Genomic DNA, 26,706 nt, shown 5'->3' with positions numbered 1-26,706 from the left:
AAGAGGTGAACTTGCAGTGACAGAGCGCTGTGACATGGACAGGACCAAGCATAACCTCCTAAACAAACACTTCTAGGAGGTGATGCTTGGACTGGTGATGTGCTATGGATGAGCTGGTGATCCTTTAGTTCGATAGTTCCTCCAAGGGCACAAACCAATGTGCTCTGATTTATTGTCTCAGCCTGGCCTTTATATACCCTTCTGTTTACGCCATCTGGCCGGATGTTTGTGAAGATAAGAGAAAGCACACAGTACCACCAGGGGAGGGTGTCCCAGTTTCAAGGAGTCAGATCTGTAGCCTGGTCCCAGATCTGTTTGTGCTGTCTTGTCAACTCCTATGGTCATTTTCACAGCTATTTAGGAGATGGAAACACAGCACAAACAGATCTGGGACCAGTCTACCAGAAACCTGCCAAGGATGTTAAAAATCACACTTCAGGAGGAGTGAAGCTCATCCCTTCACACTACCCTTCTTAAGCTGCTTTTGTGGAGAACAGGGAGAGAACTAGAGAGAGGACTAGAGAGAGGACTAGCCCCTGACATTCTTCTTTTCATCACCAACTGAATGTTGCCTGAACTCAAACCTCCAGCATAAGGAGAGGAAACTAGCTTATATTCCTATATGTTTATCCTAAACATGAATGTGCCTGACTGCCTGGACTCACTAACCTCCAAAACCTGGCCTATTTCTGCAATTTCCAGGGGAGAATTCACCAAATCCTCATCCATAATGGACATGTTTCCATATACAGTGGATGGGGATAGGAAGTAAGCCAGAGAATTAAGTCAAAGGGAAATAATCCTCTCATCCACCCACAACTGTAGTGTGAAACATCCCCTGGGACTTAGTCTGTCAGTGCATGAAAGTAAGTGTGTTGCTATACACTGATGACAGGTGGTCTTGTTTGGCTCAATTGGTGAGGGAATGGCGTTAGCAAAGTCAAGGTTGTGGGTTCAAGTCCCACAGGGAACAAATATACACACTAAAATCAATGCAGTGTCATATGGGGTAGAGTCTAGTATTAGAACCAACACTGGGTGTGGATACAATGGGAACATGTGGGATTACATTCTATGAATGTAAACGTTAAGTTGTTTATTGATTTTGTCTACATTTTTTGTAAGTCGGCAAAAAAAGATTGCAAAAATGTATTACTAAAATAAATACATAAAATCAATGCACTCCCACACACTGTACTGGGTGGTGATAAAAGTGGCATACATTAATGAAGCGATAACGCCTGAGAAGCCAGTGTTAGGAGGATATGTTGGCACAGGTGTTGTTAGTGCTGAGATAGAAAATGGCTAGCTCATCTGATGAGAGAGCACAACACAGCTAACACAATAACTTCAAACTGATGTTGGAAAGACTGCAAACTAGCTGCACTTTGTTTTGTTTTACCTTTATTCAATTGATATTTCTTTGTATATAAATCCTTAAAAATTAGGCCAGCTGTTTAATGACTTCGACTGGCTGAGAAACGCTGCCTGCCTGTCTGTCTCCTCCTACACGTTCATTACTATGGGACAGTGGGAGATCAAATTTGAATATTGAAACAATGTTGCTAATTTTGGAGAAACAGACGGCAAGGTTTATACAAATCTCAGCTGTTGAAAACTAAATTTTAGCCTAAAAGAAATGTGAGATAATGTTTAGATGCTTTTTATAGTGGAGATCAAGTTTATAACTTCCCTGCCTGGGCTGATGAGACAGTGGATTGCACAGTCAGATGGAACAGAGTAATTAAGCATTTTAATGTCATAGCTTTAGCCAGTGGTAACTTGTAGAATAGACACCGGCTAGAAAGCGCTTTTAACCAATGAGCAATCAGGATTAGACCCACCCGTTGTATTATACATTATATACACACTCATGTTTAAATAAATAGAACTAAAGAAGTGTGATGCTCTACAGTGCTGATCTTCTCACCTGGGCCACGTTGAGTGTGGTAGACACCTTCTCCATCTTGGCTTCCACGGTGCGGTAGCTGAAAGCCCTCTCCAGCACAGACTGCTCAATCCCCAACAGCTCACACATCTCCTTCAGGTCTGGAAAATAGAGCAGAGGAAACTCACTGATAGAACAACTGACACAAACGCTCAATCATAGAGCTTTGTATACAGGCCGTAGGCAAAGAAGAGCTGTATAGCAAACAAAATAGGCAATGACTAGATGAAACGCTTCAATAAAGGAAATCTATCCCCTGTGAATAAGGAATCCATATCAATGTTAAGCTTTACCAACAATGCCACTTGATGCCAGTATCACAGTTCAAGTGGGTAGCCATTAGGGCATTAGCTAAACCCTTTCCTTAGAGAGATAAGGTGATTTACTCAGATCTCAGACGATCTCCTTTAGGATCAGTGTCGTCTCCTGGCCAGAATACCCCAAAGCAGCCGGACGGAGTAATGTTTAAGAGGAGTTACTGCATTAGCCTTAATGTATTTAGGTATTTACAGGTCAATTGTCTCACTCAATTGTCTTATGTAAGAGTAGTGTTGTTGACAAATGTCTTTGTGTATAGTGACAGCTGTCAAATGGTCACAAGGGGAAATTCCATTAATAACCTAATGTAGAAAGTAGAAGTGTGGACTTCATGATTCACTCCACAGGCCATGTGGACTTCATGATTCACTCCACAGGCCATGTGGACTTCATGATTCACTCCACAGGCCATGTGGACTTCTTCCACTTAAGTGTATCCTGTAGATTAGAAAGGAGTTTTGTTTGCAAAGAAAGAATGCAAAGTTGTGCCACGGCTGGGTTAGACATGCAAAATATTACATTTGCTTAATAGGAGAGAGCTGTTAGCAGTTACATAAGTAGGCGTACTGTACTCACCATCAGAAAACATTGCATACTATAGCAAACTGTAGTTAAGGAGTGAATGTTATTCATAAGGGTTACAAGGAGAAAATCGGACCTCACCTAATTTAAAATGGATGGCCCTCCATATTCCACCTACACCCTCTATGAATGCTTGAAGAATAAAAACAAGTGACAATCCCCTATATCCAAGATAATAAATCATGTCTACCATTTACCCTTACTTCTCAGACAGACCAGAGCGCGAGACATGCAGTTTCAGAAACCATTCTTCGTCCTGTAAGCATTACGTAGCAACACAGGAATTTTGATAGTGCACAGAGCTGCAGGCCAGAAGGTTGTGGGATCTCCTTTAGAGTAAAAGTATTGCATTGCAGGTCCCAGAAAAAAATGGCCTTTTATGAACATTTCATGCAGTTTTACAGCATTTTAAATATTAGAAGGATATTTTGTTACACCACACAAATTACCGAGGCTAGGGATGGACAGAGATAGTGTGCCTGTGTGTTCATCGTGTCATATTTCTCCAATGTCAAATCAGTGTGTCTTGTTTGCAACAAAACTGTCCCTGTTTGCAAATAATTAAATCTGAGATATCACTAAGAATCTGAGCATGGTACTTTCAAAAGTTAGGCATTAATTTCCACACCAGACAGAATAGAACAAAGCACTGTTAAATATCACATTATATAAATCAGATAGCTTAATATTTTGAAGAAAATAAAGCCTGACAATGGGTAGGCCTGCGGTTTTTGCCATTTTCCTTCATTCATTTTACTTAATTCAAAGTATGGCATACCCTCATATCCCTTCAATTCGACTCTTGGTTTGAACGGAACAGCTCTTCACTGACACGGAAGTAGGCTATTTAAAGAGCGCACGGTGGGTGGAGGAATTGACCAACAAATGTATGGATATTGCAGCCTATAACCTAATTTCATCTGTCAAACAGGTAGGCCTACCTCTTACTTCTAAGACAGGAAGAAATACACTCCCTCACAAAGCCCTCTTGTTAAAAGTAAAGTCTAATTAAAATTAAGACTTTAAATGCTTACTCAAATTTGACTACTTTCAGCAGCCATGAGCTGGCCCTTTCTATTGATTGTGTCATGGCTAATGCTTCAAGTTTCAGCTTATTGTGAGGTCAATAACTGATAAATACAGTTGAAGTCGGAAGTTTACATACACTTAGGTTGGAATCATTAAAACTCATTTTTCAATCACTCCACAAATTCTTGTTAACAAACTATAGTATTGGCAAGTCTGTTAAGGACATCTACTTTGTGCATGACAAGTCATTTTTCCAACAATTGTTTACAGATTATTTCACTATTTCACAATTCCAGTGGGTCAGAAGTTTCCATACACTAACTTGACTGTGCCTTAAACAGCTTGGAAAATTCCAGAAAATTATGTCATGGCTTTTGAAGCTTCTGATAGGCTAATTGACATCATTTGAGTCAATTGGAGGTGTACCTGTGGATGTATTTGAAGGCCTACCTTCAAACTCAGTGCCTCTTTGCTTGACATCATGGGAAAATCAAAAGAAATCAGCCCAGACCTAAGAAAAAATATTGTAGACCTCCACAAGTCTGGTTCAGCCAAGGGAACAATTTTCAAATGCCTGAAGGTACCACGTTCATCTGTACAAACAATAGTACGCAAGTACAAACACCATGGGACCACGCAGCCGTCATACCGCTCAGGAAGGAGACGTATTCTGTCTCCTAGAGAATAACGTACTTGGGTGTGAAAAGTGCAAATCAATCCAGAACAACAGCAAAGGACCTTGTGAAGATGCTGGAGGAAACAAAAGTATCTATATCCACAGTAAAAACGAGTCCTATATCGACATAACCTGAAAGGCTGCTCAGCAAGGAAGAAGCCAATGCTCCAAAGCCGCCATAAAAAAGCCAGACTACGGTTTGCAACTGCACATGGGGACAAATATCATACTTTTTGGAGAAATGTCCTCTGGTCTGATGAAACAAAAATAGAACTGTTTGGCCATAATGACCATAGTTATGTTTGGAGGAAAAAGGCGGATTGCAAGCCAAAGAACACCATCCCAACTGTGAAGCATGGGTGTGGCAGCATCATGTTGTGGGGGGGTGCTTTGCTGCAGGAGGGACTGGTGCGCATCACAAAATAGATGGTATCATGAGGAAGTAAAAGTATGTGCATCTATTGAACCAACATCTCCACATCAGTCAGGAAGTTAAAGCTTGGTCAGAAATGGGTCTTCCAAATGGACAATGACCCCAAGCATACTTCCAAAGTTGTGGCAAAATGGCTTAAGGACAACAAAGTCAAGGTATTGGAGTGGCCATAGCAAAACCCTGACCTCAATCCTACAGAAGATTTGTGGGCAGTGCTGAAAAAGCATTTGCGAGCAATGAGGCCTACAAACCTGACTCAGTTACACCAGCTCTGTCAGGAGGAATGGGTCACAATTCACCCGATTTATTGTGGGAAGCTTGTGGAGGGCTACCTGAAACATTTGACCCAAGTTAAACAATTTAAAGACAATGCTACCAAATTCTAATTGAGTGTATGTAAACTTCTGACCCACTGGGAATGTGATGAAAATAAAAGCTGAAATAAATCCCTTTACTATTATTCTGACATTGCACATTCTTAAAATAAAGTGGTGACCCTAACTTACCTAAAACAGGGAATTTCTTACTAGGATTAAATATCAGGAATTGTGAAAAACTGAGTTTAAAATTTTCACTTTTGGATAAATAGCGTGCCCAATTTCAACTTCCTGCTACTCATGCAAAGAATATAAGATATGCATATTATTCATAGATTTGTATAGAAAACATTCTGAAGTTTCTAAAACTGTTTGAATCATGTCTCTGAGTATAACAGAACTTATGTAGCAGGCAAAACCCAGAGGACTAAACTGTTCAGATTTTTTCCCCCCTCTCTGTTCACTAAATTGTCTTTGCCATTGGATATTTAATAGGAAACTATTTTCAGTTCCTACCGCTTCCACACGATGTCGCCAGTCTTTGGAATATGGTTGAGGTTATATTCCTTTCTTCTATGAAGAAGTAGGCCAACTCGGAACTGGGGACACTTTTGTGAGTTGCGCAAGATGTGAACAGCAGTGCTGGTTTGTTTTCGTTCCTGTATTGAATACAGATTGCCCTGTTTACAATTTGATTGATTATTAACGTTTAAAAGTAAAAAAAGTAAAAGTAGTTTGAAATATTTTGGCAAAGTTTATAGGTAACTTTTGAAATATTTTTTTTGTGACGTTTGCATTTCTGTAAGCTGTCTTTTTCTGGATCAAACGCGCTTCATGAATGGACATTTTCAATATATATGGACGGAATTAATCGAACAAAAGGACCAATTGTAAAGTTTATGGGACATATTGGAGTGCCAAAAAAAGAAGCTTGTCAAAGATAATGCATATTTTGTATTTTATTTCAGCCTTTGTGTAGCGCCTGCTATGCTAGCTCCTTTGTTTATTGCTGATGCAGATGGGTGCAGGCTATCAGATAACTTCTTATGCTTTCGCCGAAAAGCATTTTAAAAATCTGACACGTTGGCTGGATTCACACCGAGTGTAGCTTTAATTGAGTATCTTACATGTGTGATTTAATGAAAGTTTGAATTTTATAGCATTTTATTTGAATCTCACGCTCTGCATTTCCCCTGGCAATTGGCCAGTTGAGACGCTATCCATAAGAGGTTTTACATGTATTTTGCTAATGTGTATGTAAACTTCCGACTTCAACTGTACATCATGAGCAAGGAACATTGTTTTTAATAAAATCAATCATAGTATTAGCAAGGTATCAAAGTTGACCTCTGGTCTTCCTTCTCATCTTCGCACTCTCCTTTTTAAACTGAAAACAGACTCACCTGTCTGCAAAATTTTTTACAAAATACGGATGAACCCTTTGACTTCCCTCCTGAACTGCCACTGTAGGCCTACACAGCATAGCCATTGGTTAGGCAGCACAAAACATTTTGATCAGCAAGAACAGAGCAGGCCTGGGATCAGGTTTGGAATATCAATTGCTGTGTGTAATGCAGCCTAGTTGTATTTACACCATCCCAGCATCTTAGAAATAAAACTTTGCGCTGTGCTTCTCCGAGCATGCAGTTCGTAGCCTATAGTTTATGGATCATTTGAATGAGACTTGATATTGGGTGCCCAGCAGAGTCAGGTGAGGGGAGGTGTCGGGCACACAGCCATATATAGCCTAATTAGCAACTAATTCTAAAAGACTGAGAAATGTTTACAAATCATTGATTACCAATTACATGTCCCTCCCCTGGACTAGATTTAAAAAAATACTAAACCCTCCCCTTGACAGAAATTGAAAAAGCATGACCCTCCCCCATTAACCATTCTTTAAATTTCGATCCATCCCTTAAACCGAGTGGACAATACATGGCTTTCAAATCCTAACATCGCTGAGCCTCTCACATTAAACAACCATCTTTCCTGTAGGTTGTTTTGTCTTGACAACGCAGTGGTGCGCACACTAAATTATCTGGCACAGACTGGGGTCACACTACAAGATTCTTCACTTGGTCATGATGATTGTTGGATACCACGCTGTCTGGCTCAAAGCAGCCTCAAACATTTTCAGTCCGACATTCACGCTTGACAGTGTTGAAATGTCTAGCCAACATTTTGAATTTAATAATATTGCTTGTGTACTTCAGAGCTGTAACGATTTGACATTTTGGCTTTGGTTAAAGTCAAGTACAGATGCATACTTGTAGTAGTCATCGCTCCTGGTCGAGAGTCTACACGTTCTGGGTGCCGCAAAACATCAATCATTTCACTGGCTTCTTCTCTGGCGAGCTCTCATGGTCTATTGCTGATCACTTGTCAAGGGGATTTTGGTTTTGATCTCAAAAACTTGTCTGGGACAGCTAAAATCGGGGCCAAAATCATGTAGTGTACACCTGGCTTTAGTAAACCATGAAATTAAACATCAACCGGTAGAGGGCAGTGCAACAACACATAGGCTACTGCTGATGGAACTTACTGGTATGGTTTGTTGTGGAGAGGATTACCATTGGTCAGTGGTTATAATCTAACTGATATGTTACAGTATGCTTGTTTTATAGTGTTTATTTTATACATCCTTCAATTGACCAGACAATACAAAAACAAAACAATATTTTCTACAACCGCAATACATTACATTTTCAAGATGTAAGGAAATCCACATTCTTTGCTATCCAAAGGGGCACAAAAGTTGTGGGCACAAAAGTTTTTTTAAAAGTGAGATGTATATACATGTGTACTGTAACAGGACATTGTGGCCCACCGTAAAGCTGCTGGTTGTCCAGTCAGACCATTGTCTCACCATTCTTGTCCTTGACCCTGCTTTCGTCAAAGCCGTTGACCCTGGACTCTGGTTTGAACTCAATGTTCCCCAGTTTGAGGACGGCTGCTACCAGCTCTAGGACCAACTGCACCTCATCCTCCATAAAACCCACAATCTGCATTGCATTCTGGGAGAGAACATAGAGAGAAACAGCCTATCAGACACTTAGCCAAGGTGAGGTGCAGAATAACTCATCTTGATCAGTTAATGAGTAGTTATTTGGGATGCAAGGTGATTTGAAGATCAGTGATTCTCCTCAGTCTGACGTCAATGTACATGTAGTCAACATCAAACACACACTAGTAACAAGGACAACAGGAAGAAGAGTGAGTATCTGGACTGGAGAGGGAAGAGCGAGACAACTAGTGACAGAGGGCAAAGTGATGTGGACTGTGGTGGGGGAAATATTTTAAATGATTAAATGTGTGTTACTGTGGTTTGACCCCGTTGTGAACAAGGGTGAGAGAAGACTGTAGCAGGCTGCCTTTGGCTCCTTCAACAGCATCATATCCAGTGGAGAGGCTTATTGTGGTATAGCACTGAACTCAATCGTGTTGAGTTGGACTGCAGCTGAGACGTGGCCTGCTCCCTTACTGAGAAAAGTACTAAGACAGAATACACGGAATCCGCATCCCAAATGGCACCCTTTACCCTACAATACTTTTGTCCAGGGCCCATTGTATAGGCAATAGGGCCGTATTTGAGACGCAACCACTTCCACAGAGTCCAAGGGCAGCTAGACAGTGGTTTGGGATAAAAGGAAGGCAGGCACCTCATAACATAACATCCTCTGTGTGTTGTCAACAGTAAGTGAGTCAAGAGGAAGAGGGGCTGAGAAGCTGCACATTGTGACCATGCTCTGCAGCGACAGCCCCACATGTCAGTGTGGGAGGATGCAGCTGCTGTTTCTCCCTCAGGTTTCCCACAGCAGCACAGAAACGGGCAGCCAGACTGCCAGTGTGTATTCTAAAGCATTTAGCTATTGTTTACTGTTGGGAAGGCCTGCACTGCAGGTGAAATTCCTCTTTGAGTAATAAAAAGTGGATATAGATAGAAGTTACATAACAGGGGGAGAGGCTGTAGAGGCAGCTAGCCCATAATCAACCCTTGGCTGGTAAGGAGCAGGTTGGCATGGACAAGAGTTACCTTAATCCAATCAACCTGCCCTGGAGATAAAGAGCTCAGACCAGTCCTTACCCTACACCTCAGCCAAACCAACAATTACAATGACAGACAGGAATTAGTGTGAGTGAGTGAGTGTGATAGAGTGTCCCACCCTGACGGTCCTAAAGCTTGCTGCGTCGTCTAGTCCATTGACGGTGGCTGAATCCAGACTCAGGTAGTTGTACTTACTGAAGTCTCTGTCCAACTTCAGCTTCGCTGTGGGCCAGAAAGACAAACACACATGGCTTTAGCATGGCCTATTCAGTCAATGCTGGTGTGCAGGTGCTATACACGCACGCAAACATTTCAGAGTAGCAGTTTCAATGGGCACCTTTAAAAGGCCTGTATCAGGTATCAAAGAAAGCCATTCCACTGCGTGGTGTATTGGATTACAGGCTACATTATCTGCTGCTAAATCAAGTCATTTGATATTTGTCCACCATGATATTGTTCTCCTTCAACAATACTGCCAAACAGTGGCTGAGCTCCAGCTGAGAACAAATAAGCCATACTGGTTTCACAGTCTTTGTTCTCTGTACTTAATCACAGGTCCGTGTTTAAGTAATGGTCACGTAACCAAGACATGCTTCCGTTAGATAACTCGTGACATTATATTTAGCTCCGTTTCTAAGTGTCGTTACATATCTTAAACATTCATGTTGTGACACATGTAATGAAGCTTCATAACATGTTAATGACATTGTCATGCAGGTGTTATAAGCACTGGTGTCACATGAAGTGTTACCGATAGCTGTGTGTTTAACTTACTCAGGGTGTCCCCTGAAGCTCCAGAAAGAAGCTGGTAGAAGATGTGGAAGTTTCGCTCTCCTCTTGGCTGCTTGCAAACCCTGGACTTCTCCAACAAATCTACGGGACAACAGAAGTACAGGGGATTAAAAAGACACAACTGTTATAAAGAGAAATGACAACTTATTTGATGAGCTTTCTACACGGGCAGGACACAAAAGATTCCATTCAATGAGCTAAGAACATATCTGATATTTTATGTCTACACACGGTCAGTGTCAGACCACATCTGTAGTGCACCGATGGATGCATCTCCCTGTTATAGCCAAATATTAGTGTTTCCAAGGTGACCGAGCCATGGTCATGTTGTCATCTCATTGTTCATTGTATAGAAGTGGAGCCTCCTAGCCAGCCGGCACAAGAAGACTCCGAGGAGGAAAACATATGAAGAGATCAAGTCAGCTGCTCCTCCATGGCTAATGACCAACTACAACAACACCTATATTGAAAGGATATATGGGATGTATACTTATGATACTAAGGAGTTCAACTAAGGAATGGCATCCTCGATTAATTACACATGAACATAAATGACGCACACTTTGGTATTTAATCAGTTAATGTTGTGGTCAGAGTTAGAGCCCTAGGTCTTTCAAGTTGATCAGAAAACTAAGAATTTGGTTTTGAGTTTGGTAATGGACAGGCATAGAAAAGCAATGTTTGCTTGACAAGCCAAGTTATGTTGAAGATAGGGCTATATTCCACCCTGGGACCGGAGTAGGATGCCTGTTGGCATTCAGCTACGAGCCCCAAGTCCTGACTCATCTTCTCAGCAGGGGCATTAACTGCTTGAAGAGAGTCAGGAACCACTTCATGATGAATTTACACCCTCTCTGACACAAGAGGTCAATAGAACGTACGTGTGTGTATATATGAGTGAGCCCCAGGCGTCAACAGCGATAAGGTAGGTGGTCACGAATCGGTGCCAGCTATTGCTAGCCACGCTTTAACGCCACATGGTAGTCACTAAGTGTGTGTTCATCATTAAGTGTGTGTGTGTGTTAAATACTAAGTGGTTCTCTCTGGGTTGTCTGTCAGCTCATCAATAACGTAGCATCTTTTACAGAGCGACAGACGAGCTGAGAGATGCATTGCCTCTGAACTTTAATCAAAAAGGGGATAGAACATGGATCCTTTCTTCCTCTCTGCCAAACCTAAGAGATTCACATGAAGCTGCCTGCAAGCATCCTATTGACCAGATCAAACTCGCAACAGAAATGTGGCGCAAGAATGTTCTGAACATTCAGGGTCTCCCCACAGGGGGCCCTTCTCTCTGTTGTGACCTTTCCTCTTCTGTACACTGGAAGAGTTCAGCCCTGTTATTGATTCGCTATGTTTTCCATGCCTGCTGTGAAGCATTTGTCAAATTTAGAATGGTATTATGAACAAATGAACAAACATGCATTTAAGGAGAAATGTCAGACATGCTATATGCTGCAAAGTAAGAATGAAAGTCCTGTCTTGCTGTTTTGACTAGGGTATATATAACAAGCACCAAACGACTGGCCTTTTGGGCATTGGAAACCCTCTTCTTGGCACGTTACCACTATTCAAGTCTACTTTGTTATCGCACCAAACTAATTCCCCAATGACAAAGTTAAAAACATTTAAACTCTCAGTCCAGACAAAGTTCAACACATACAGTTTGACACATTATCCCATACAAAACTAGCATGCATGGATGTAGTGTCCTAAATCCTCCTCCACTGTGGCATAACCCTAGATGCTCCACTGTAATGTGATCATGTCGTAGGGCAGGGGTCCTCAAACCGCTCCTGGGGACCCATAATCGTTCCATGCATTTGATCTTGTCATCAGCTAACATTTGATTTAAATTGTCAACTATTTATCAGGCCCTTGACTAAGTGAATCATGCAAGTTAGTTCAGGGCTACAACAAAATTGTGAAATGTCTGTGGATCCCAAGGAGAGGTTTGAGAACAACTTCCCTTGATGTGTTCCTGCTCTATATCTGCAGTTAAAGAAGACATTTAGGTCATGGAGCAAGCTGGAGATTGTGCGAGGGCCATAACTAGCTGTCAGCTGACTGTGCTGCAGCAGCAACAAAGACCCAGAGGAATTTATAGCTTGTGACTTCTGAGGGAAGCCCTCAGGCAGTCAAGGCCTTTCCCCTTCCATCCTGTCCTTCTCGTCACTCCATCCTAATAAACATCTCCTTGTACTGGACCGTCTTCATTAGCTACTCCATAATCAAATTTCAAATCACATTTATTTATAAAGCCCTTCTTACATCAGCTGATCAGCTGACAAAGTGCTGTACAGAAACCCAGCCTAAAACCCCAAACAGCAAGCAATGCAGGTGTAGAAGCATGGCGGCTAGGAAAAACTCCCTATAAAGGCCAGAACCTGGGAAGAAACCTAGAGAGGAACCAGGCTATGTGGGGTGGCCAGTCTTGTTCTGGCTGTGCTGGGTTGAGATTATAACAGAACATGGCCAAAATGTTCAAATGTTCATAGATGACCAGCAGGGTCAAATAATAATAATCACAGTAGTTGTAGAGGGTGCAGCAGGTCAGCACCTCAGGAGTAAATGTCAGTTGGCTTTTCATAGCCGATCATTCAGAGTATCTCTACCGCTCCTGCTGTCTCTAGAGAGTTGAAAACAGCAGGTCTGGGACAAGGTAACATGTCCGGTGAACAGGTCAGGGTTCCATAGCCGCAGGCAGAACAGTTAAAACTGGAGCAGCAGCACGACCAGGTGAACTGGGGACAGCAAGGAGTCATCAGGCCAGGTAGTCCATAAGACAGAGAGGGCCGTGGAGTATGTGTGATCAATCACTCTGTTTCCTGTGACCTCATGGCTGAATCTCTTCACGCCAGACAAAACATGAACATGAGACAGGACGAAACAATAACAGAGGTTGGAGGGACAAGATAGCGCGACAAGACGAGGCACTGCAGTCAGAAACTAGTCTTTCATGATTTAATGTGTATGTATGTCAACTGTTTAGGTTGTTTTAGTTTGCTTCGTCACCCTCTAGTTCCTGTGCGTCAATGACCCTCCATTGACTGGAAACAATGTAATATCTTTGATCGCCTTCTCTTTGGTGAGCCGACCAACCGGGCGTGCAGAGACAGCATGTGGAATGTGACACGCTATTATCGACCCCCACTCCCCATCTCTTCCCTTCTTTCAGGCCCTCCCCTCTCTCTATATCTCCCAGTCCCGCTCCATGACTACCTCTCCATCTCTCCCTGGATCTGGCCCTGTGGTGTATGGTGTGAGACAATCCATTACCATGGTGGGATGACTAACTGACTTACTGGGGGATTTAATTGAGCCAACTGTGTCAGTAGGATATAACCATGAGAGGGCTACTCTATCACTACCACGCTCACATCAGTGACATGACAGGGCTAGAGCGATGGAGGAGAGCTTAGCATGTGGCCATTCTATTGCAGCATAAGGTGTGTGTGTGTGTGTACTTTATAATACTCACAGTTGCTAATAACTCCACCCAGAGGGTCTCCTTTGAAGTCAAACTCAATGTCCATGTATTTTCCCTGCAGAGAAGGAGAACACAGTGGTTAGAAATGCCTGACAACCACTATATAGGGAATAGGTGCCATTTGGGACACACCCTCGTCTCTGATTTCCCTCTATGTCCTTTTTTCTCTTAGCAATGAAGTGGTTTTCCAGGCAGCCAAAACAAGAAAAAAGGACCAATGGGATGAGTCGGGCACAGGGCCCACCCCTTGATAACAGAGCATTAAAGTCTTTAATACTGTGGCAACGTCACTTTGAAGCACTGACATGACCACAATGCCCTGGTGTGGCTTTAAAGTTATTCTCACTATGCATTTCAAGATATGTAACTTTCAAAATACAGAAACCATCCCTGTATGATGCATTTTGCAACAGACTAATGAAACAAATACCAAAAGATAGTTTTGGGGTGGAGTTTTCCTTTATGTGATATTCTTCAGGAATCAATGGGTAAATATTAACAAGTGAAATGGCCATTGAACAGATTCCCAGATCCCAGGCATTAGGTAAGAGGCAAGGAGGCAGCTCTCATACGCACAGGCTGGGATCACTGCAAACCTCACTGACATGAGCTTTACGTTACCAGAGGGAATAGAAAGGAGAAAGGAGTTCCTCTTTAAATTAATTTTGAATAAGACGTTTTGTCTCCAGGCACTAGACCTGTTCATAAAGTCAGCTACCAAATCACACATTTGTTTGCTGTGACGTGATGGACTGTAAGTGGAGGAAATGCCTTTGTTTCTTCTCCCATTTGAAAGGTAAGTAAAAACAAACCATCTCGCTCACTTTTTTTTTTTTTTTTTTTTTTTTTTTTTTTTCTCCCTCTGTTCTGTTTCAGGTTTGAAATAGAAGTTATAAATGACAGTGGGCCCATTGTCTTCGTGGCCGTTGAGATTTTTCTTCCTTTTATTTATAGCTGACAGTTCTTCAAAAAGCTGTAGCTTAAACTGGCAATAGATGCTGCCAGGTTCAACAACATCACCAGTTTCTCTGCAGGGAAACAGGGCAAATATTCATTCCTCATTTTGAGGAGAGGAATTTGGACAAAATGGCATTCGTTGGAACACGCAGGAGGTGCTCATCCAGCAGTTTATACCAAAGTTAACTAAATATAAACAGATCAGGCATAATCCCAAAAGATTCCCCTGCTATGATATCCTAAACCTGAGCACAGGCTAGGGCCAGATAGATAGGTACACCATGGGGTTAGTCAGTGAGTGGCACAACCTTATGGATGCCACAGAGGCCGTTCAGTTTGGTACATGGAGCACAGACTAAACTGACTCATGGGACATTTAAGTTAAGATAACAAAATGATACATGACATGAGTAGGGGCTGTGAATTTTGCACCGATGACCAGATCCCTAACCACAGCCCTAGACATTAGGTCATCATCATGAATAAAAAGGTGTTCTTAACTGACCTGCCTGGTTAAGTAAAGGTTAGATAAATAGGCATTAGTTGAAGACTGGTTAGCCTCTGAGGCAGTCTGGGGTATGGGTCAGTCAATGTGTTTCCAGTCTTGGGGAAGCCTGTAGTAATGTGATGACATCAGAAACATTGGAATCTAGAACAGGCAGCTGCTGGCTGCCAATGGGCCCCTGTGGAATACACAGTCAGCCAGCAAGGAAGCGTGAGAAAGAAAGAAATACCGTGCTGCAGTCCAAAACAGGACATCTCATTTTATATCTACAGCGTCTGGAAATGAAATGTTTTCCTAGATTAGTCTGCCAGACAAGAACCTTGCAAGAGCAAGATAGTGATTGCATCATCAACCTGCTGATGTTCGTTTCATCATTCAAAGCGTCAGTCAAAGTTTCCTAATGCTCCAGTGCTGCCGGAGCCATGTTCGCACAAAGAATTCTCACTGTGCATAAGTCATTTTAGGGAAGGCGAGGTAAGGCGAGGTAGAGTATTAGGCCTCCAATTATGTTAGTTCCACAGGGGCAGTTGGCGTATGGCAGCTGAGGAGCAGCTTGATAGTGACCGCTGACCTTTGACCTAACACAGTTACTGTAAACCTAACCCTCCCATTGGCTGACGATATTGTATCATTGATACAGTCTCCACACCAGCTAAGGCCTGAGACACAAGATGTTTTGCAATGATGTGCTGTAATCTTTAACTGTACCAGCAGCACCGTACTGGCGCCTGGGCCAGGTGAGGGGGGAGTGGATATCTTTAATGCTTTAAGAGCCATCTCCCCGTAGGAAAACATGACGCCAAGGAGTTGCGCTTCTGGAGAAAAGATACGTTTTCCAAAGGTAACTTGGCACTGGCCATCGGCAGACACCTGGATATAGTTGCCCCCAAAAATTACCCTGACATGGGTGTCACCTCTATCCTGTGCTGTTGCTATGCTGTAACTGTAAATGTAATGGCTTGGTGTTATGTAAGGTTCTGCAGAGAGGGACAACTGCAGGCTACACTGAGAGAAGAAAAATAGGGAAGGACAAGGGGAGAAAGTGATATGAGAGAAGAGGAAAAAAAGAAAAAGGTTGAGGGTTTGTTTGTCTGTCTTAATCTAGAGTAAACAATTAACTTCATTGGACGAGACCATCAGACACAGAGTCTGAGAGGATGGCGCCAGAGAGAATGGCAGCAGTTTTAAAGGATCCTGACCAATTGTGCTACTTTGAGTTTTTTGTTGTTGTGCTGATCTTAACTTTTTTTGTACATGTTTCCGCCATCGTTTCATATGATCGAAAAGTGCTTCTGGACATCAGTGCTATCACTAACCTCCATTTGGAAGAGGAATTCTACTTCAATGAAATGGAAGCGAAAGACATTGATTATCGTGGACCAGGTCCAAATCCCCAATACTCTGAGGAGACGCCGGAGTGTGGGATACCTGACAAGACTACATCGAAGAGTGGTAAATTGCCTCTACCCTCCATCCTATTGGAAAACCTGCAATCGCTGGAGAATAAACTGGATATGCTCCGTTCGAAACAATCCCATCAACGTGATCTGAAGAACTGTAATATCCTATCTTTCTCAGAGTTGTGGCTGAATAAGGACATGGTAAATATAAATCTAGCTGCTTTTCTATACATGGCAGGACAGAATGGCTGCATCCCGGAAGCTGAGAAGATTGGGGGTGTGTGTCCCTTCGTTAACAACAGCTGGTGCGCAATCTCCAATAATTAAGTCTAGAGGTTCTGCTCACCGGTGATCGAATACCTCATTATCGCTGTAGATCACACCATCTACTAAGAGAGTTTTCATCTATATATTTGGTAGCTGTCTATTTACCACCACAAACCGATGCTGGCCACATTAGATGCGCTACTTAAGGCCATAAGCAAACAAAAAAATGCTCACCCAGAGGGGACTTTAATAAAGGAAAATTGAAACCTGTTTTACCTCATTTATACCAGCATGTCACCTATGCAACTAGAGGTAAAAAAAAAAAAAAAAAAAAACTAGATCACCTACACTATATTCCAAACCTCTCCCTCACCCTGGCAAATCTGACCATAGCTCGATCCATAGCTCGATTCCTGCTTACAAACAAAAAATCAAACAGGAAGTACCAGTGACCTGCTCAATATGGAGGTGGTCCGATGAAGCGGATGCTAAGCTACAGGACTGTTTCACTAGCACAGACTGGAACATGTTACGGGATTCAGCCGATGGCACTGAGGAGTTTACCAGTCATCGGATTCATTAATAAGTGCATCAACGATGTCCCTACAGTAACCGCACGTACATATCCCAACCAGAAGCCATGGATTACAGGCAACATCCGCACTGAGCTAAAGGCTAGAGCTGCCACTTTCAATGAGCGGGACACTAATCCGGAGGCTTATAAGAAATCCCGCAACACCCTACGACGAACCATCACAGGCACCGGCTCTGACGCTCGTTGGATGTGGCAGGGCTTGCAAACTATCACAGATTACAAAGGGAAATCCATCCGTGAGCTGTCCAGTGACGCAAGTCTTCCAGACAAGCAAAATACCTTCTATGCATGCTTCGAGGCTAGCAACACTGAACCACGCGTGAGAGCACCAGCTGTTAAAGACGACTGTAATCATGCTCTCTGTAGCCGATGTGAGTAAGAACTTTAAAACAGGTTAACAAGGCCGCAGGGCCAGATGGATTACCAGGATGCATAATCAGTGCGCTGACCAGTGGCAAACATCTTCACTGATATTTTCAACCTTTCCCTGACCCAGTCTATAATACTGACATGTTTCAAGCAGACCACCATAGTTCATGTGCCCAAGAACTCCAAGGTAACCTGTAGCAGTGAAATGTTAGACACACTCCAATTCACATACCGCCCCAACAGATCCAAAGACGACAATCTCTATTGCAATCCACAATGCCCTTTCCCACCTGGAAAACAGGAACACCTATGTGAGGGTAGGCAACAACACATCCGCCAAGTGACCCTCAACATGGGGCCCCTCAGGAATGTGTGCTTAGTCCCCTCCTGTACTCCCTGTTCACCCACGACTGTGAGGCCACACTCACGACTCCAATGCCTTCATTAAGTTAGCAGATGACATGATGGTGGTAGGCAGTTTCACTGATGACGATGAGACAGCGTACAGGCATTTCGCTACAATAACATCTGCTAACCATGTGTACGTTACCAATACAATTTGATTTAGTCAGAGACCTGACAGTGTGGTGCCAGGACAACAACCTCTCTCTCAACGTCAGCAAGACAAAAATGAGCCAATCAGGGACTACAGGAAACGTGGTGCCAAGCAAGACCCCATCCACATCGACGGGGCTGTTGTGGAACAGGTCAAGAGCTTCAAGTCCCTCGGTGTCTACATCAATAAGGAAATATCATGGTCCACACTAGGGCTGGGCGATATGGAAAAAATCTCATGTCATATACCGATAACGATACATATCACGATGTAGCACATTTTCTGTAAATTCAATCAATAAATAGTTTATATAAAATGACCACATGTAAAGGTCTAGTTCTTATTACATTGTGAATTATACTCACAAATTAAAAAAAGATAGTAATTTGATTATTTCTCCTTTTATTTAGATCCTTTGAGCACATTTTCAATTAAGCATGTAACAAAATATAAAATATTAATCTAGAAAATCTAAAAAAGGTAAATTGAAATGTTTTCTGTTTCAAGGCCTATATATATATATATATATATATATATATTTATTTTTATTTTTTATATGTATATATATATATATATATATATTTTTTTATATGTATATATTTACATATATATATATATTTTTTTTATATGTATTTATTTACTCAGCAAAAAAATAAATGTCCCCTTTTCAGGACCCTGTCTTTCAAAGATGATTTGTAAAAACACAAATAACTCCATAAATCTTCATTGTAAAGGGTTTAAACACAGTTTCCCATGCTTGTTCAATAAACCATAAACAATTAATGAACATGCACCTGTGGAACGGTCGTTAAGACACTAACAGCTTACAGATGGTAGGCAATTAAGGTCACAGTTATGAAAACTTAGGACACTAGAGGCCTTTCTACTGACTCCAAAAGAAAGATGCCCAGGGTCCCTGCTCATCTGTGTGAACGTGCCTTAGGCATGCTGCAAGGAGGCCAGCGCAATAAATTGCAATGTCCGTACTGCGAGAGAGGATGTTCATCCTCGCAGTGGCAGACCACGTTTAACATCTGGACAGGATCGGTACATCTGAACATCACAGGTACAGGATGGCAACAACAACTGCCCAAGTTACACCAGGAACGCTCAATCCCTCCATCAGTGCTCAGACTGTCCGCAATATGCTGAGAGAGGCTGGACTGAGGACTTGTAGGCCTGTTGTAAGGCAGGTCCTCACCAGACATCACTGGCAACAACGTTGCCTATGGGCACAAACCCACCATCGCTGGACCAGACAGCACTGGTAAAAAGTGTTCTTCACTGACGAGTCGTGGTTTTGTCTCACCAGGGGTGATGGTCGGATTCGTGTTTATCGTTGAAGGAATGAGCAATACACCGAGGCCTGTACTCTGGAGCGGGAGCGGGATCGATTTGGAGGTGGAGGGTCCGTCGTGGTCTGGGGCGGTGTGTCACAGCATCATCGGACTGAGCTTGTCATTGCAGGCAATCTCAACTACAGGGAAGACATCCTCCTCCCTCATGTGGTACCCTTCCTGCAAGCTCACCCTGACATGACCCTCCAGCATGACAATGCCACCAGCCATACTGCTCGTTCTGTGCGTGACTTCCTGCAAGACGGGAATGGCAGTGTTCTGCCATGGCCAGCGAACCTCAATCCCATTGAGCACGTCTGGGACCTGTTGGATTGGAGGGTGATGGCTAGGGCCATTCCCCCCAGTAATGTCTGGGAACTTGCAGGTGCCTTGGTGGAAGAGTGGGGTAACATCTCACAGCAAGAACTGGCAAATCTGACACAGTCCATGAGGAGTATATGCACTGCAGTGCTTAATGCAGCTGGTGGCCACACCAGATACTGACTGTTACTTTTGGTTTTGACCCCCCCTTTGTTCAGGGACACATTATTCAATTTATGGAACTTGTTCAGTTTATGTCTCAGTTGTTGAATCTTGTTATATTCATACAAATATTTACACATGTTAAGTTCGCTGAAAGTAAACAGTTGACAGTGAGGATGTTTCTTTATTTATATACATTTATTTTGGGGGGGGGCATTGCTGTTTTGCATGTAATTTGGCATTAATACGTGTCACAAATCAATTTGCATTTGGTACCTTGGGTCGAGTGTTAGCACCAACTATAAATTGGAGCCATGTCTTTGCAGATGTAAGATGTAACAGCAGCTGTTATCTCCTTCCATCTTCATGATTCTTTGCCATATGGTGTGCCACGGGCAAAAGCCTCTTGCAACGTCCGAGTTGGGGGTTTGTTTTGAGCACTCAAATGTACTTTCTTGGGTCTCATCCGTAGACCCTCTCCGTACGGTTTCACATGATTCTTGCGTAGTTGGTAAAAGAGGTTAGTGGTGTTTGAGCCTGTTGTCGGGACAAACCTGCGGCATATTTTGCAGGACGGTTTTCTGGTCTGTTTCAGACTTTTCATACGCAAATCACGTCCATGCAACCGAAATAGCCCCTCTTAGGTACGAGCTCCATGTCTCTGTGCTCTGTGTCACATTCACTCTCCTCCATGTTTGTTGGTGTTGCAAATTTCCTTCAACACAGCATGTGTCCAACTGACAAACAACATTGCCATAAAAATTGTAATTTGCGACACAACTAAATAAACAATAGAGCATAATATGAAACGATAGACGTTTTTCTGTCATCACACGATATATATCGTCATATCGCCCAGCCCTAGTCAACACAGCACGGCAAGCAGTACAGAAGCAGCAAGCCTGGAACCAACAGGACCCTGAACAGCTTCTACCCCCAAGCAATAAGATTGATAAATAGTAAGTAAATGAAAAACTACCCGGAATACCTACATTGACCCTTTTTGCACAATATTCTTTTAACTCATCACATCTGCTGCTGTTACTGTTTATCTGTGCCGTTTCCTAGTCACTTTATCCCTACCTATATGTACATTTATTTTAAAAATATTTTATTTAACTAGGCAAGTCAGTTAAGAACAAATTCATATTTACAAATGACGGCCTACCCCGGCCAAACATTAACCCGGATGGCGCTGGGCAAATTGTGCACGGAACTACCAATCCCGGGCCGGTTGTGATACAGCCTGGAATCAAACCATGGTCTGTAGTGACGCCTCTAGCACAGCGATGCAGTGCCTTAAACCACATAATGTATCTACCTCAATTCTCATACCCTTGCACATGAACTCGGTACTGGTATTCTGTGTAAATAGCAAAGTTATCGTTACTGTGTATTTATTCCTTGTGTTAGAATAGATTTTTTTGACTCTAGTTTATCTCTGCATTGTTGGGAAGGGCCCGTAAGTAACCATTTAACTGTTAGTCTACACCTGTTGTTGTGAAGGGCCCGTAAGTAACCATTTAACTGTTAGTCTACACCTGTTGTTGTGAAGGGCCCGTAAGTAACCATTTAACTGTTAGTCTACTGTTGTTGTGAAGGGCCCGTAAGTAACCATTTCACTGTTAGTCTACACCTGTTGTTGTGAAGGGCCCGTAAGTAACCATTTAACTGTTAGTCTACACCTGTTGTTGTGAAGGGCCCGTAAGTAACCATTTAACTGTTAGTCTACACCTGTTGTTGTGAAGGGCCCGTAAGTAACCATTTAACTGTTAGTCTACACCTGTTGTTGTGAAGGGCCCGTAAGTAACCATTTAACTGTTAGTCTACACCTGTTGTTGTGAAGGGCCCGTAAGTAACCATTTAACTGTTAGTCTACACCTGTTGTTGTGAAGGGCCCGTAAGTAACCATTTAACTGTTAGTCTACCCTGTTGTTGTGAAGGGCCCGTAAGTAACCATTTAACCGTTAGTCTACACCTGTTGTTGTGAAGGGCCCGTAAGTAACCATTTAACTGTTAGTCTACACCTGTTGTTGTGAAGGGCCCGTAAGTAACCATTTCACTGTTAGTCTACACCTGTTGTTGTGAAGGGCCCGTAAGTAACCATTTCACTGTTAGTCTACACCTGTTGTTGTGAAGGGCCCGTAAGTAACCATTTCACTGTTAGTCTACACCTGTTGTTGTGAAGGGCCCGTAAGTAACCATTTCACTGTTAGTCTACACCTGTTGTTGTGAAGGGCCCGTAAGTAACCATTTCACTGTTAGTCTACACCTGTTGTTGTGAAGGGCCTGTAAGTAACCATTTCACTGTTAGTCTACACCTGTTGTTGTGAAGGGCCCGTAAGTAACCATTTAACTGTTAGTCTACACCTGTTGTTGTGAAGGGCCCGTAAGTAACCATTTAACTGTTAGTCTACACCTGTTGTTGTGAAGGGCCCGTAAGTAACCATTTAACTGTTAGTCTACACCTGTTGTTGTGAAGGGCCCGTAAGTAACCATTTAACTGTTAGTCTACACCTGTTGTTGTGAAGGGCCTGTAAGTAACCATTTAACTGTTAGTCTACACCTGTTGTTGTGAAGGGCCCGTAAGTAACCATTTAACTGTTAGTCTACACCTGTTGTTGTGAAGGGCCCGTAAGTAACCATTTAACTGTTAGTCTACACCTGTTGTTTACGAAGCATGTGACAAATAAAATTTCATTTGAGGACACCGATCCTCAGACACGGATCCTTATTGGCGGAGACGAGACACTGATTCCTATTGGAGGAGACCATCAAAGCACCGCCAAACTTCACTGTGTCAGGACAACAAAGAGAGAAAAAGGGAATACTTACAAATCGGGATGAGTTGTCATTTCTCACAGTTTTAGCATTCCCGAAAGCTGAAAAAAAGAACACACATTGGTTAGATAGAGGGCATTCCAAATCAGTAGATCAATATTTACATTTACATTTACATTTGTATAACTTCAAATTAGGGAAAGTAATGAAGCAACCTCACCACTTTCTCTGCTAAATCATAAGCACTAACTCTTTGCATACGGATGGCTTGATATTTCAGTTTAGTATACCCATTTCTAGAAAGTGTCACACCAGCAAAAGCCAATCCTATCCTAGTCCTCATTTATTAGTCAATCATGCAACACTTCATTCAGTCCCATTATGTTATTGGTGGTCTTACTGCTCAACATAGTCTCGCTACAATTAAGTCAGTGGTTCAGTGTGTAAACTGTGCACTACGTATAACACACAATTACCAGAGACCATCAATTATAAGCCTGAAGTATTTTATAGTTAATAATAATAAATATTATATTCCATTTAGCAGACGCTTTTATCCAAAGCGACTTAGTCATGCATGCATACATTTTAAGTATGGGTGGTCCCCAGAATCGGACCCACTATCCTGGTGTAGTAAGCACTGTGCTCAACCAACTGAGCTACGAGTCACATTTCTTAAATACAATGACCATTTACAACAACAAAAAAAAACCCTGAACAAAGCATACGCTTGCATATTCAGCACACTATTTCACACTAAACAGCATTCATTTGTCATTCAACACACCACCATGTAAAAATCAGTTACCTTGGAAGCCTGAGGGATAGACTAGAGCCTTGTGTAGCAGGATATCTGCTTTGCCTCCCCCCCCCCTCTCCCGTCAAGGGCCATTAGAGCCTGTAGCAGTTAAACTCTCACAGATGTGTTCTGGGCCTGGCTCTATAGCGTAGCAGCTCAGTACTGGGCATCAGTATCCTGGCTTCCTCCTTCATGGGCATTTCCTGTCTACAGACTCCAAATTAAAAACACTGCCGTCTTTGTGCCAGCACCCAAGTATGGAGAGGGTTTTTTCCTTCCTGATGTATTGGACTGGGGATCAGTAAATATTTGAAAGGAGGTAGGGAAATTCTAGAAAGTGTATCATAGTGTGTTGTAGTGAAGGGCAGAGACGAAGAGTGGACAGATGATGCATGTTAGGTAAACTGTAATGAACATCTACATGTTCTAAACTCTGGATCACATGTATTCAAAATGGTGTATAGGGGCCGGTTAGAAATGAACAGTAAACTGAACGTTGTAATTGTTGACAACAGCACTCAAGCTCTATGGGTTGACAGACATGTGAGAAAGAGACATACAGGGGAGAGAGAAATAAAAGTCTTAAAGTGGGTGTGTCCCTCTGATGCCTTGGCCTTGCTGGCTCTGAACCTAAAGCATGGGAAAGATAAAAAGGGTGGGGTTGATAAAATTAGTATGGTTAAGACACTCACCCTCCAGCACGGGATTTGACTGCAGCAGCTGCTCCTTCACCTTGTTCACCTCCTGGCCCTTCCCACACACCGCCGCCACATATGACATCACCAGCTTACTGGCCTCTGGATGTTCAGAGAGAGATAGACAGGGTTCTTTTATCAAAATCTGTCTAAATCTAGACATGGCTGAACTGAGGCACACCCCAAAATCCCCCTTACATCATCCTCCAGAGGCCCTACAGGGATGGGGTCTGGGCCCCTCCCTGGAGAAGAAAACATGATTCACACGGTCCAGAACTACCACCACCCACCACCTTGTTTACTTACAGTTCATTATAACATTGATTATTACAGCAATAATCACCATTAATAGTCCCGATCGCACTAGACACATTATATAGGAGAACTTGTTGAGAGAACTTGTTGGTACCCAGACCAGCTCTTTAAAAATGGCCTGTATGTATGAATAATCGGTTTGCATAATCCTTGGTTTTTCCCAGAATCAATTCCCATGTCAAGATTTAGCCTTTAGCCTAGGCCAGCTTGTGATTAAAATCCATCGGATTTATACGTTTATGTGCATTGATATGATTATGAAATGTTCCTGAATCATCCTCTGTCTGGTCTTGATAGAAATCATCATGATGAAGTTACATGGTTTGTAGTATTAGTCTTATGAAGTCCAGTCATGGTTTGTAGTATTAGTGTAAAGTTCTGTCCAGACTCCAGAACAGCCCTAGTCAATAAGATGACTGTGTCTAGCTGTGACCCAAAAACAGTTTGAGACCTGTCAATCAAACAGAGGAAGAGGATGTGGTGGACAACAGTGGTTCTCTCAGCCCACAAATGAACCTGGCTAGTGGCGCTGGTGGATTACTGACACTAAGAGTATAGTTCTGATGAAGGAAGTAAGTATTGAGAGGAGAGCCAAAAAGCAGAGAAGAAAATCTTAAGAGGACCTATATGACAACACATATACTATTAATGAGAGAGAGGGTAGAGAGAGGAGCAGAGAATAAGCACAAAAGTTGAATTAAAGGATCATAGAACCTAAAGCAAATCTAGAGGATCATATCAGTAAGAAACCTTATAGTGAATAAGCTAAAAATCACCGATATCATGTGCGGTAATCTCAAAGGTTTCTGATCTGTAACAGCAGTATTTATAACCACCATGACCTTTGAAGACTCAATGCCAAAATAATATCCTTCAGCCATATCTCAGGAATCAGAAGCATGTGTAACAGTATAGACTTTACGCCCGTAGCCTCGCCCCTGACCTGGGCGCGAACCAAGGACGCTCTGCACACGTCAACAGTCACCCTCGAAGCATCGTTACCCATCGCTCCAAGTAGAGGAACCACTACTTCAAGGTCTCAGAGCAAGTGACGTCACCGATTGAAACGCTATTTAGTGCGAACACCGCTAACTAGCTAGCCATTTGACATCCGTTACACATGCATCGTCACCTGTACATTGTCCGATAACAGCTTTGTCGTCACAGCTCTCTCTCTATTCAGTCATCCACTTATTTACCATCATCTTTCATACAAAGATAATGGTTACATGTTCCCCAAACGTGATGAAAGATTGAGGTGGCTTGAAAGGGAACTAGGCTACTTGTTATTTGGAGAATTGGCAGAGATTTCCGTTTGAGGTAAGGGAGTTTAGATATGCGGAAGTATTACATGGCAGACCCTGTATGGTCAGAAATGAATCCACTGGTGGTGCAGTCCTACAAGGCAGTACGATACATATAGATACACACATACAAAGTATGTGGACAGCCCGAGATTCGGCTATTTCAGCCACACCCGTTGCTGACCGGTGTATAAAATCATGCACTCTCCATAGACAAACATTGGCAGTAGAATGGCCTTACTGAAGAGCTGTGACTTTCAACAGGGCAACGTCATAGGGTGCCCCCTTATCAACAAGTCAGTTCGTCAAAGTTCTGCACTACGAGAGTTCACCCGATCAACTGTAAGTGCTGTTATTGTGAAGTGGAAACATCAAGGAGCAACATCGGTTCAGCTGCAAATTGGTAGGCCACACAAGCTCACAGAACAAGAATGCCGAGTGCTGAAGCGAGTAAAAACCATCTGTTCTCGGTTGCGACCCTCATTATCGAGTTCCAAACTGCCATTGGACGCAACGTCAGCACAAGAAAAGTTTGTTGAGAGCTTCATTAAGCTGGTTTCCATGGCTGAGCAGCCGCACAAGAGTAAGATCACCATGCGCAATTCCAAGTGTCGGCTGGAGTGGTGTAAGGCTTGCCGCCATTGGACTCTGTAGCAGTGGAAACACGTTCTCTGGAGTTGTGAATCACCATCTGGAAGTCCGATGGATGA

At 42.7% G+C, this 26,706-nt stretch overlaps 1 protein-coding gene and 1 long non-coding RNA gene across 3 annotated transcripts in view; both read right to left on the bottom strand.

The window, feature by feature from the left end:
• LOC118386330 (unconventional myosin-Ib-like) overlaps positions 1–26,706 on the bottom strand; it is a 160,359-nt gene that overhangs the window by 27,197 nt on the left and 106,456 nt on the right. For both annotated transcript variants that reach the window (XM_035774005.1, XM_035774007.2), the window contains exons 5-11: positions 24,375–24,479; positions 22,938–22,984; positions 13,625–13,688; positions 10,126–10,224; positions 9,470–9,573; positions 8,173–8,320; positions 1,931–2,049 (exon numbers count right to left, since the gene is read on the bottom strand). In XM_035774005.1, the coding sequence (XP_035629898.1) occupies positions 1,931–2,049; positions 8,173–8,320; positions 9,470–9,573; positions 10,126–10,224; positions 13,625–13,688; positions 22,938–22,984; positions 24,375–24,479 (686 nt within the window). The remainder of the gene's footprint in view (positions 1–1,930; positions 2,050–8,172; positions 8,321–9,469; positions 9,574–10,125; positions 10,225–13,624; positions 13,689–22,937; positions 22,985–24,374; positions 24,480–26,706) is intronic.
• LOC127931136 (uncharacterized) lies at positions 21,552–22,887 on the bottom strand. The gene is made up of 4 exons (XR_008139891.1): positions 22,669–22,887; positions 22,424–22,619; positions 21,739–21,983; positions 21,552–21,643 (listed from the first exon to the last, which is right to left on the bottom strand). It is a non-coding gene; the product is annotated as an uncharacterized LOC127931136 (long non-coding RNA).

This window comes from Oncorhynchus keta, chromosome 7, assembly GCF_023373465.1.
Source record: "Oncorhynchus keta strain PuntledgeMale-10-30-2019 chromosome 7, Oket_V2, whole genome shotgun sequence".
Taxonomy (NCBI): domain Eukaryota; kingdom Metazoa; phylum Chordata; class Actinopteri; order Salmoniformes; family Salmonidae; genus Oncorhynchus; species Oncorhynchus keta.
Note: the sequence above shows the minus strand (reverse complement) of the source record. Positions and strands in the feature narration are given on the sequence as shown.